Source organism: Eriocheir sinensis, chromosome 27, assembly GCF_024679095.1.
Source record: "Eriocheir sinensis breed Jianghai 21 chromosome 27, ASM2467909v1, whole genome shotgun sequence".
Taxonomy (NCBI): Eukaryota; Metazoa; Arthropoda; class Malacostraca; order Decapoda; family Varunidae; genus Eriocheir; species Eriocheir sinensis.
Window position 1 is genome coordinate 630,370 of NC_066535.1, and position 12,500 is coordinate 642,869.

Here is a 12,500-nt window from a genome sequence, read left to right on the forward strand (position 1 = left end):
AAATGTTAAAAGTCAGAAACGATTTTTTTTTTGTGTGTGTGTGTGTGCATTTGGGTGTCTATAGGAGTGCATGTGTGCATCTATTTGTGTATGTGTGTAACTCTGTGTGCTGAGGGGGTCTGTCTGTCTGTCTGTCGTTCTGTGTGTGTGTGTGTGTGTGTGTGTGTGTGTGTGTGTGTGTGTGTGTGTGTGTGTATGTAACTCTGCGTTTATATGTGCGTCTGTGTGTATGTGTGTGTGTGTGTGTGTGTGTGTGTGTGTGTGTGTGTGTGTGTGTGTGTGTGTGTATGTAACTCTGCGTTTATATGTGCGTCTGTGTGTGTGTGTGTGTGTGTGTGTGTGTGTGTGTGTGTGTGTGTGTGTGTGTGTGTGTGTGTGTGTGTGTGTGTGTGTGTGTGTGTGTGTGTGTGTGTGTGTGTGTGTGTGTGTGTGTGTGTGTGTGTGTGTGTGTGTGTGTGTGTGTGTGTGTGTGTGTGTGTGTGTGTGTGTGTGTGTGTGTATGTGTGTGTGTGTGTGTGTGTGTGTGTGTGTGTGTGTGTGTGTGTGTGTGTGTGTGTGTGTGTGTGTGTGTGTGTGTGTGTGTGTGTGTGTGTGTGTGTGTGTGTGTGTGTGTGTGTGTGTGTGTGTGTGTGTGAGGAAGAGAGTATCGTGAATGTTTTGTGTTTGTTATTATTATTCACTATAACCCAATGTTTTACATACATATTAAGGGAGTTATGACACAGGCAACCGAAACTTTCTACGAGGTGACTCTCAGCCTCTCACCTGCTTCCCGGTTGGGTTAAAGTAGCGGTAGGAGCCCACGATGGCACCATCGGGCTGCTTCACCTCCACTTTGGCTATCCCGTCACCGGTGTTGTAACCGTAGTTGTAGCGACCGCTCTTCGTGTTCACGTAGTACGACCCCCGATCCTCAGGCGCCATGGCGTACAGGATCTGACCCTTGTACGTCTTGCTCGCCGAGGGTTCTGCTGTCCCCTGCGCCGCGACACAGCATAGGAAAAGCAGCAGTGCCTGAAAGTGAGGCCATCCATTAGTATTACGTACATTACGTACATTAGAGGTTTCAAGTGTGGTAAATAAAAATTATGTGTTACTGGAATCAAGACAATAGATGTTTCAGTACACTTCTGGGATTTAATTGCTATTCTCTTACTAAATATGTCTGTGCTATTAATCTCCCACCTGACTCAATTACGTTAAGTTCTTTGACTATATCAATTTCAAAGTTGAGTATATCTTAACCTATTCTCACTTCGCTGAACTCTCCATCTCAGGAGATTTCAATGTTCACCACCAGCCTCAGCTTATAGTTTTATCCTCTTTTACTAACTTTTACTCAAGAGCCTGGTGAACAAGCCTACAACTTTGCTCTCCTAAGTGATCTTTAACAGATGGTTCAGCACCCTACACATATCACTGACCGCCTTGTAGACACTCCCAACACGCTAGACTTCTTGCTAAACTCTCATCCTTCAGCTCATTCTATCAAACTCTCCGTTTGGCTCCGAACACAACTTCATTACCGCATTTAGTCCTATCGCTCCGGTACAGCCTCTGGATTCACAGAGGAGGCGGTACTTCTGGTAATACATTTACCTTAGAGGAATTACCTTAGGATGTACTTTTCCGTTTTCCTGTGGAATGATTACTGGCTCAAGATCAGAGACTTCTCTTTATGTGCCCAGCGCACTGTTGAGGTGATTGTCTCTTGAGTGGAGGCACACATTCCAAGAATTTTATCTACTTCTGCTTACAAACCATGGTTCAATTACGATCGTTCTCTTATTTTTTCTTACAGTAAAGGACAACCTCAAGCGCAGAAGTAAATGAGAAAAAAGGTCCACTAATCATAAGAGAGTATAGATGAATGGCCATATGAGTGTTCATTTCTGGGTGGAGAGGCGTCTTGATATGCTCTTGAAAAAGGTCAAATCATAACCAGAAGGAAATGCAGACGAAGGAAGACTGTTCCAGAGTTTGCCAGTGTAAAGAATGAAAGAATGAAAATGCTGGTTAAATCTTACATATGGGATTTGGACAGTATAGGAATAAGCTAGAATAGAAAGTCGACTGCAGCGGGGCGGCGGGAGGAGGTGAGGCATGCAATTACCAAGTTCAGAAGAACAGTCACCATGAAAATATCGATAGCAGATAAAAAGACCTTGCGGCGGAATTTAAGAGATAGAAGACTGTCAATACGTGGAGGGGAGTTGATGAGACAAAGAGCCTTAAGCTCTACTCTGCCCAAGAGACTTGTGTGTGTGGAGCCTCCCACAAGTGAGATGCATACTCCAAGGGCGGACAAGGCATCTGGGAGGGGGGAAAGAACAAGCGGAGATGATACAGAACGCCTAACCTCGAGGAAGCTGATTTAATATGAGAGATTTTATGTAAACGATAGACCGAGGATGTTTAGTGTAGAAGAAGGTGACAGCTGAGTGTTATCGAAGAATAGGGAATAGGTGTTTGGAAGATTGTGTCGAGTTGACAGGTTAAGAAATTGAGTTTTTGAGGCGTTGAAGGACACCAATGTCCTCTTGCCACATTAAAAAATGATAGGAAGATGTGATGTTGAGCGTTCTGCAGCCTCCAGTCTAGAGTCTTATAATTCCTTTTGGAAGGGTCATCTACTAAAAAAAGTTGAATAATGTAGAGTCATTGGCGTACGAGTGAACTGGAGAGTCTGTTATTGGAAAGAAGTTCATTAATTAGCAATAGAAAGATAGTGGGAGATAGGACAGAGCTCTGTGGGAAACCACTATTGATAGGTTTAGGGGAAGAACAGTGCTGCTGCAAAGATCGATCAGCCAGAAAGGAAGCCAGAGATAAAAGTACAGAGAGAGGGATAAAATCCGTAGGAGGGTAATTTAGAAAGCAAAGATTTGTACCAGACTGTCAAAAGCTCTCGAAATATCTAAGTTAACAGCAAAAGTTTCACCGAAACGGCTAAGAAAGGATGACCAGGAGTTAGTTAAGAAAGAGAACATCACCAGTAGGGGAGGCGGTAGCTGAGTGGTCAGCGTGCTGGTGCCGCGTTCAAGAAGACGCAGTGCTGTCCGTAAGACCATCTATAAAGCCAGACTCTAGTTTCTCTTAAAAGAAGAATAAAAAATGAGCTCCGGGGAGACAGCATGAGGCAAGCAAGATGGCGCCATTACAAACATTTGCCTACACCAGAACGAGCTGTGGCCAATCACCAGGCCCCACCAAAATACCCAAGCGGTACAATAGGCCGAAACGTTAAAAAAACCCAGATGTTTTCTATGCCCTCTCTGTCCTCAATTTTCAGAAGGCTTATGGACACGACAGAGTATCTCCTATATCCTTAAACACTGTACTTTTGTGCTGACACCTTGTTTGGTCGAACTCTTTCGTCTCTGATTTTCAACATCTATGCCTTTCCCTTCTTCTGGGAGTAAGCCTACAGATAGCCTGTGCCTAAGAAGGGTGACCGCTCAGATCCCTCAAACTATACCGTCCTATAGCTTTTACTTTCTTGCTTTTCTAAAGCTTTCGAAACAATCATTAACAGAAACGTTCTTAAGCATCTATCAACGTTCTCTCTGATCACCAGCATGGGTTCCGCAAGGGGCGTTCTACTGGTGATCTTGCCCTCCTAACTGACTCTTGATCATCCTTTCTTAGCTGTTTCGGTGTGACATTTTCTTTTTCTTAAGACATCCAGAAAACTTCATGGAGTCTGGCACAAATCATTGCTTTCTAAACTACCCTCCTACGAAATCTATCCCTTTCTCTGTTCCTTTAACTCAAGTTTCCTTTCAGGCTGATTTATTTCTGCTGTGATAGACGGCCACTGTTCTGGTTACAGGTCAGTTCGTAACCAAGTTAACTCGTACCCGAGGTCAACTCGTAACCGGGTCAACTCGCATCTGGCAGGATATTTTTTATATTGACGACTCACACTAATAGTCCGTGTGTGGACTAATTAATATGGTTATGATTCAAAATATTACTTGGGTTTGAATACCCCAATAGTTAAGAACAAAGTTTTAGGTAAGAGCTTGGTCAAGTCTACTATTATGCACAAACAGAACTCCACCTTATATATGTATTGTAAATTACAACCCACCGACTTAATCATTTAATCACATCTGTAATATCTAATTATGTACACATTTCTCTCATATATGTGACCTAGGGAACGAGTTAATATGGTTACGAGTTGACCGAGATACGAGTTGATATGGTTACTATAGTCTGTTCACATAAGCTAGATTCCTGGCGCCTAGGCAGGTTGGGAAAGTTGCAGCTGATTGGCTGCACCGCTCTCCCGCTAACACTCATGTCGAACCACATCTTGCATGCTCTAGTGCGACATGTTTCTATATTATATGCCATAGCTCACCTCACATACGAGGTAGCCAGTTTTGGTTGACACCATCAGACTCAGCAGTGACTGTAGAATCAAGATGTATTGTAAAAACTCGACAAAACAAAAAAGAAAATGGTATTACGATGAGTTGAACTGTGAAAATGTTAAAAAAATGTTTATAACATGTTTTAATTATGCTCACTATTTTCAACAGTTGTTCATTGACTGCAGAAATATATAATTACGTTACGTAGGAAAATCTCTCGTGAACACGATAGTGTGATCAGAATGCAGATAAAGCTCCACATATTGAAAACACAGGGTTATTTATAACAACATGTCACTCGCCGCAACCATCACGGCGCGCGCGACATTCATTATTTTTAACATCATCATACAGCGTGTCTCGCGCGCCGTGATGGTTCGGGCGAGTGAAATGTTGCTATAAATAACTGGCTATGTGAGGTGAGCTATGGCATATAATAAAGAAACATGTCTCACTCGAGCATGCAAGATGTGGTCCGACATGAGTGTTAGCGGGAGAGCGGAGCAGCCAATCAGCTGCAAGCTTACCAACCTGCCTAGGCGCCAGCAAGATTAACTGTAATGGTAGAAAATGTATGTGAGGAGTTTGGTACGTGTGGTGGGGCGGCAATGGGCGCCTCAGAGTCCATGAGTCAGCGAGTAGAGTCAGCGCATAGACGCCGAACTCAGCATAATCGTCAGATAATTGGGAACAGTGATTGATGTCATGCCTGGCCCAACTTCCCGGCAGGCCCGGATTTAGGGGGGGGCACAAGGGGCCAGTGCCCAGGGCCCCGCGCTTTTAGGGGCCCCGCGCTGAAGCGTTTTTTTTTTTTTTTTTTATTATTTTTTTTAAGGTTCTATACCGAGGAGGGGCGCAATCGATGGGGTTGTTACCACAACATGATATCCCCCCAATATTTCTGTACTTTAAGTTCCCCTTTCTAATTTTCTATTGATTTAATCTATATGTGGTTTCGCCGTCCGTCATGGACGAGGTAGTTTGCTCGCTAACTATTCTCCTTGGAGCAGGCAACATTTCCACGCCAAACATACGTAGTGGTGCCGCTACTTCGCAGCAAATTAATATACCTGTGTTACGTGTATCTCGTTGTTGTATAGGGTTTTTATTCTTAAGGAATCTAATTAAGTGCCGTCAAACCCGTCATTCGTAACTGTGAAGTTAATCAAGTAAAATAAGCATATGTATTAGTATTAGCGAAGCGTGGATACATGAGAGTCTCATGTATCCACCTGTAGAATCAAGATCAAGATCAAGCCGTATGTAAACACAAGCACGCAGCCTGCCGCCCAAGCGAAGCGGAAGCAAGCTTCCTGGTGCTGCTGCTTGGTGTTGTGGTGGTGGTGAGTGTGTTGTTGTGGTGGTGCTGGTGTGTGGTGTTGTGGTGGTGGTGAGTGTGTTGTTGTGGTGGTGGTGTGTGTTGTTGTGGTGGTGGGTGGTGAGTGTGTTGTTGTGGTGGTGGTGAGTGTGGTGTTGTGGTGGTGGTGAGTGTGTTGTTGTGGTGGTGGGTGGTGAGTGTGTTGTTGTGGTGGTGGTGAGTGTGGTGTTGTGGTGGTGGTGAGTGTGTTGTTGTGGTGGTGGTGAGTGTGGTGTTGTGGTGGTGGTGAGTGAGTTGTTGTGGTGGTGGTGAGTGTGGTGTTGTGGTGGTGGTGAGTGAGTTGTTGTGGTGGTGGTGGGTGGGGTGTTGTGGTGGTGGTGTGTTTGTTGTTGTGGTGGTGGTGGTGTGTGGTGTTGTGGTGGTGGTGTGTGTGTTGTTGTGGTGGTGGTGAGTGTGGTGTTGTGGTGGTGGTGAGTGAGTTGTTGTGGTGGTGGTGAGTGTGGTGTTGTGGTGGTGGTGGTGAGTGAGTTGTTGTGGTGGTGGTGAGGGTTGTGGTTTGCTGGTGGTGAGTGAGTTGTTGTGTGGTGGTGGTGAGTGTGGTGTTGTGGTGGTGGTGGTGAGTTGTTGTGGTGGTGGTGTGTGGTGTTGTGGTGGTGGTGGTGAGTTGTTGTGGTGGTGGTGAGTGAGGTGTTGTGGTGGTGGTGGTTGTGTTTTTGTGGTGGTGGTGGTGGTGTTGTTGTGGTGGTGGTGAGTGTGGTGTTGTGGTGGTGGTGAGTGAGTTGTTGTGGTGGCGGTGGTGTGGTGTTGTGGTGGTGGTGAGTGTGTTGTTGTGGTGGTGGTGAGTGTGGTGTTGTGGTGGTGGTGAGTGAGTTGTTGTGGTGGTGGTGAGTGTGGTGTTGTGGTGGTGGTGAGTGAGTTGTTGTGGTGGTGGTGTGTGGTGTTGTGGTGGTGGTGGTGAGTGAGTTGTTGTGGTGGTGGTGACCGTACCACAACACCACACTCACCAGTGGTGAGTGTGGTGTTGTGGTGGTGGTGAGTGAGTTGTTGTGGTGGTGGTGAGTGTGGTGTTGTGGTGGTGGTGACGTTAATGAGAATGATATAATGAAAGAATTGTTAGAAGAAAAGGTTGATGCAAGTGAAGCAATCGAAAATCTGATAAAAGAAGATGTGGAAATATGGGTAGTTGCCACAGCTTTGGTCCCAATTACATTTTTCCCTATAATAAGTTAACTTCGCATCTTGAACGGTGAATCTGACAGGTGAATAACACATGAATAGCTGATCACAATGGGATAATTTTCGATAATATCCCATGGTTAGATTAGGAGATATACCCGAGCATCATACCAAGCTGGCACATATACAAGTCCCGATTTAAGTAAAAAACGACCCAGCCAGCCATTTTTGCTGAGCCTACATGGCTTCTTGTCCACACATGTATACATACATATACATATTATGTAATACTGCAAACTCATATTTTACACATATTTTTCACGAGGTTTGTTGCACCAGTTATACACATGAATTTTCCTACTGAACTGAACAAAACATTTTATTTAAAAAGTAATGATTTGCGACAGAAATGGGGCTAACCTACTTTTATTTTGTTTCATTCACAAAACTGGAATAGCCTAATACTATTGGCTCTTAATCTATGGTAGCCTAGCATATACCTTCCAGTTGTGTGCTGAATTGCTCACCTCACCACTTAGTATTTGAACTGTATTTCTTTTGTACAGGCCGACAGCTGACTTATCACTGGACTGGACCATCGGTTACTGAAGGAGAATACTGTCACTCCTATAAATGTGAAAGCTGGCAACCACTTCCAAATGTCATAACAATGTCCGGACGAGAGCGAGATAAGGGAAGGAAGTATCAGTCAGGCTCAGCAAAGCGAAAAAAAGTTGTGCTGCTAGAAAATGAACAAAAAAAGCTACCAAAAATCACAGGATGGGTAAAGAGTACTCCACTAGATGAAGTTAATGAGATACCCTTAGAGCTAGGAGAAAACAAAGATGAAGCCAGCATTGATTCAGAGGCTTCCATTAAAGCATCTAACGAAGCACCTTCAAGTGAGCCTGTTACTAGTGTCAGTACGTCTGTGGCTGTCAGTACAAATGAGCCTATTGCTAGTTCCAGTACCTCAGTAACTGTCGGTGGTAATGTAAGTGACTCAACTTTAGAGAAAAATCAAACCGTGAAACTGACTTATGAAAATGACATTGGTCTTTGGCCTGAACACCTAAGTGAAGACTTTAGAAGTTACTGGATTGAAAAGGGAAGTGCTAAATGTCGTAATTATATTGGCAGTGACTTCAAAAACTCAGCAGTTAAGGATGGAGAAAAAACTCGCTATTGTTCAAGAAGCCTTTTTACTAGAAAGCACACATTATCTGGGGAAGATATTGATCTTGGATGGTTATGTTACTCAGAAAAGACTGGCTGTGTTTTTTGCTTTACATGCCGCCTTATGTCACAAACAAAATCAAAATTTACCTCTGGTTTTAAAGACTGGAAACATGCAAGGGAGGCCATTGAAAGTCATAGTAACTCTGAAATGCATAAATATTCACTGACAAGCCTAGCAATTAGAAAATCGTATTATACGTATTATTATATGTATTGTATGTAGCTCCATGGAATAGTCAAGTCAATCATGGTATTATTTTAGAAGAAATATAAGCAGTGAGAAATTAAATGATTATTTTTATTTAAGTACAAAGTAAGGTACTGAAACGTATTGCATAAGGAGCTAATTACAGGTTAATTTTATAAATAAAATACGTAAGAGAACCCAAAGATTTTAACTTTTGTGATTTACTTTTATTAATATTTATAAGATGTTTCATGCTGTCACTTCAATCACACCCTCCTCCTCTGGGGGCCCCGCAAAGCTCTAGTGCCCAGGGCCCCCTAAACCCAAAATCCGGGCCGCCCAAGGGTCACATACGACGCCATAGCCCTGCCTCAAGCGAGGAGGACAGACGTTAGGCAAGAAGAAGAGAGGCAGGAACGTGAGTCTCCTACCCGTGGCGAGGAGACGAGAGACAAAGGGAGCGCAAGGCTCTTACGACGGATTACGAAGCTATTATTAGACCCCTCAATAATTGTGAGTACTATAAGTTTGACGTTGTGTCATAGGATAAGGTGACATTTGGTGTATTTGATGTGGCTGCATTAATTGTATTGTGTTGATTGACACGTGCTGACGAGTTGTACTCTTTTACCTCACTCAGGTTTACACGCATATTAAAAGCGAGTAAAACAAGACGGGTCTTCTGATTTATCCTGCCCAAGCCGCCAGTGGCGGCTACAGTAAACAGGCAGAGGAATCTAACTTAAGTGAACAGACTTATAGTTGATTTGACGCCACTGTTCTTCCCCGAAACCAATCAACAGTGGTCCTCCCCAAGGCCCGGCTCTATCTACCACTCTCTTTCTATTGTTCACTAATAATCTTCCCATAACATAATCTTCTGTTCGCTCTTTGGCAGATTATTCTGCTCTGCCTTATTTAAACTCTTTTAACAAAAGACCATCCCAAAAGGAATTGCAGGACTCAAGACTGGACGCTACAGAACGATTAAACTCTGTCCTTGCTATCATTTTCTAATGGGAATGAAGGAACTTGGTGTCAATGCCTCAAAAATTAACTTCATCACCTGCCAACTCGAAACTATCTTATATCCCTTATCCTTTATCTTCTTCGACAACTCTGAGCTGTTCGCTTCTTCACTAGACATTCTTGGTCTATCCTGAACTCAAAATCTTAACTAAAACATTATAATCTCCTCTCATGTTAAATCAACTTCCACGACGTTGGACTTTCTGTATCGTTTACACCAGATTTATTTTCACCTTTATAGAAGCTGGCAATAAACAGGGGCCTTGTACGGCCTCGTATGGCGTATGCCTATCATGTATGGGGCGGCTCCACACATACAACCCTTATGCATGGACAGTGGAGTCGAACGCTCTTCGTTTCATCAACTCCCCTTCACTTACTGGCAGTCATCTACCACACAAGTTACCTCTTTATCTATTCTATAGTCGATCGATATTTTGATGCTGACTGATCTTCAGAACTTGATAACTGTAAGCCTCCTTCCTTCCCGCTGCCCCACAACACATGACTTTCTACTCTTGTTCATCCCTATATTATCCAAATCCCTTGTGTGTGTGTGTGTGTGTGTGTGTGTGTGTGTGTGTGTGTGTGTGTGTGTGTGTGTGTGTCTTGATCTTGATCTTGATGCATAATGCGCAGGGCACCGAGCAGGTGCATAACACGCATATTTGTGTTGGCTGCTGGGGGGACGGGGGAGCCGAGTGTGCAGGGGAGGGAAGTGAATCAAGTGTAATTGTTATAGTGTTGGTGTGTTGTGGTGACAAGTGCGTGTGTGTTTGTTTTCTGAATGAGTCTATTGTACCGCAGTCTTAATTCTGTTGCTGGAGGCTGTTCCAGTCACGTATGGTGCGTGGAAAGTATGAGTGCTTGTATGCGTCAGTGTTAGTGTAATATGTTTGGTATTTTTGGTTGTGTGTGTTACGAGTGCGTTAACTGTTTGCGTTGTGTAAGTATGTGTGTGGATCAATGTCAGTGGGAGTGTTTGTGATCTTGTACATAAGTGTGAGTGTGCGTGCTTGTCTGCGTATGTGAAGAGGTTCAATGTTTATCTGTTGTTTAATCCGTATTGTGATTCCAGGAGTTCATGTGTAGTTGTTTGTAATGAACCTAGCCGCCTTGGTGTTGATTCATCCTAACCTATCAATGTTTCTGTGTGTGTAAGGATCCCACACCGTGGAAATTATGAGTGCTTGTATGCATGTGTTTCTATATAGGTACGTATGTGTGTGTGTGTGTGTGTGTGTGTGTGTGTGTGTGTGTGTGTGTGCTTGCGCGCTTGTGGATGGGGGTGGGGGGGCGGAGATGAACAACACATTCATGGTCCTAACCTTGACACTGACCTGCCTTTAAAACTGCCACCGATGCCTTGCCATCCAGCGTAGGAAATCGGTATCAAAATATAGTGAACGAGGCGCCGGATCCCGAGCAAGCATTAGAAAATTCTTGTGTATTTACCTTACACACACACACACACACACACACACGCACACACACAAACAGAGAGAGAGAGAGAGAGAGAGAGAGAGAGAGAGAGAGAGAGAGAGAGAGAGAGAGAGAGAGAGAGAGAGAGAGAGAGAGAGAGAGAGTTTTCTCTTTTTTAGCTCTTACATTCTACATACTATACTAAGATACTGTGACTTGTCAATATGTCAAAATGCATTTTTTGGTCACCTAATAAATAGATTTATAATATCAGCGAAACTCGATGAACAACACAATGCACGGAATTTCTCTTCTATTCTCCTCCAGCGCCGTGAGTGTGCGTCTTAAACCCGGGGCGAGGTGCCCCACTTACTTTGCCTCCCACACCCTTCCACCTTAAAGCTGTCTTAGCCTCTATTCTTAGATGCTTTAAGGGTTATATTCCTATCCTTTGCAACCTCCCTCAAGCTTTCAAAATGGGATCGGGCGTGCGTAGGCGCGGGGCTCGGGCGGGGTTTGTGAAGCTTCAAGGTTGCGTGTGGAGTGTTCCTGGTTTCTCTACCCACACGTCCACCACAGGGTCTTCTCTCCATCTTTTCGGTAGCTATCTATTGATATCATAGTCGTGTTGGCGTTGCGAGAAACTCCATGAAAATTACTCTTGTAAAAAGAGAACGATGCTTCTGACCCTGGCAATGGCGTCATTGCCACCTTCTGTGAGAACTAGACCACTCAGCCTCTTCCCTTCCCTTATTTGGTCGCAGGCAACGGACAGCCAGCTGGAGTAAGACAGCCAACCGTAGCCACCTGAGCTTCCCTTCCTCTGCCTTGATAGGTGTGCAATTGGTGCTATTTTTCTTTTACCTATGTGCACATCTTTTCAACGCGGAGATGACATTTCTAAGCATCAAATGGCTTTGAGAACATTAAAGCGAGTTCATTATCTTTATCCATTGAGATGACATTTGTTAGCATCGTGGCTTTGAAAACATTAAAATGACTTCACTTCTTTTTATCCATTGAAATGGGCAGGAATAATGTTAAATGGTTACAAAAGCAGAGACAGCAGCCTAAAGCCACAGTCCACCACGGGTCATTGCACCTAGCTACATCCTTTGACGACCCACCTACGAACAATTTACGTGACGTAACGCCCAAAACAAGTTATCTATTTTTCCATCGTGTCATTATCAAGGATACTGTCGTCGCCTTGTAGCTTGGCAAATAAATTTTGATTGCTTGCTTGCCTAATTTTGCGTAATTTGAAAAACTAAACCAGTAACGAATTATTCTTATACTGTATATAACAAAGAAAAAGGAAATATAGACAACTACATTTTACACAAACGACTTTCAGCTGAGTCCTTGATGGTATAGTACCTGAAGAGTTATAAAAATTCATTCAAAAGTTGAAAATCAGGGGAAATGAAAACGAATAACTCGGAAATTAACGGCATGGATCATCAGGGATGGGATTATTATTTATTTCCATCCCTAAATCAATTTACAGGCGGGTAGGCGGTGGCTGAGTGGTTAGAGTCCGGGCCCCGCATTCACCGCGTTATGTACGACACAGGTTCGAATCCAACGCTACCTCCTGGGATTTTTCAGTTACCGCCCATTAACCCGGACTCTAGAAGAACCGTACTAGCCATTCAAGAATGAGCTCTGGGGGGCAGCATGAGCCAAGAGAAGGTGGCGCCACCATAAACATTTGCTTATATCAAGACGGGCTCGGGCCGACCAC

At 43.9% G+C, this 12,500-nt stretch overlaps 1 protein-coding gene and 1 long non-coding RNA gene across 2 annotated transcripts in view; one reads left to right on the forward strand and one right to left on the reverse strand.

Moving 5' to 3' along the window:
• The window catches only part of LOC127003970 (uncharacterized), an 18,615-nt gene that overhangs the window by 3,987 nt on the left and 2,128 nt on the right, over positions 1 to 12,500 (reverse strand). Inside the window, exon 2 of the mRNA XM_050871049.1 lies at positions 766 to 1,014. Coding sequence (XP_050727006.1) covers positions 766 to 1,014 — 249 coding nt within the window. The remainder of the gene's footprint in view (positions 1 to 765; positions 1,015 to 12,500) is intronic.
• Positions 4,870 to 7,614, forward strand: LOC127003971 (uncharacterized). The gene is made up of 2 exons (XR_007757486.1): positions 4,870 to 5,725; positions 7,443 to 7,614. It is a non-coding gene; the product is annotated as an uncharacterized LOC127003971 (long non-coding RNA).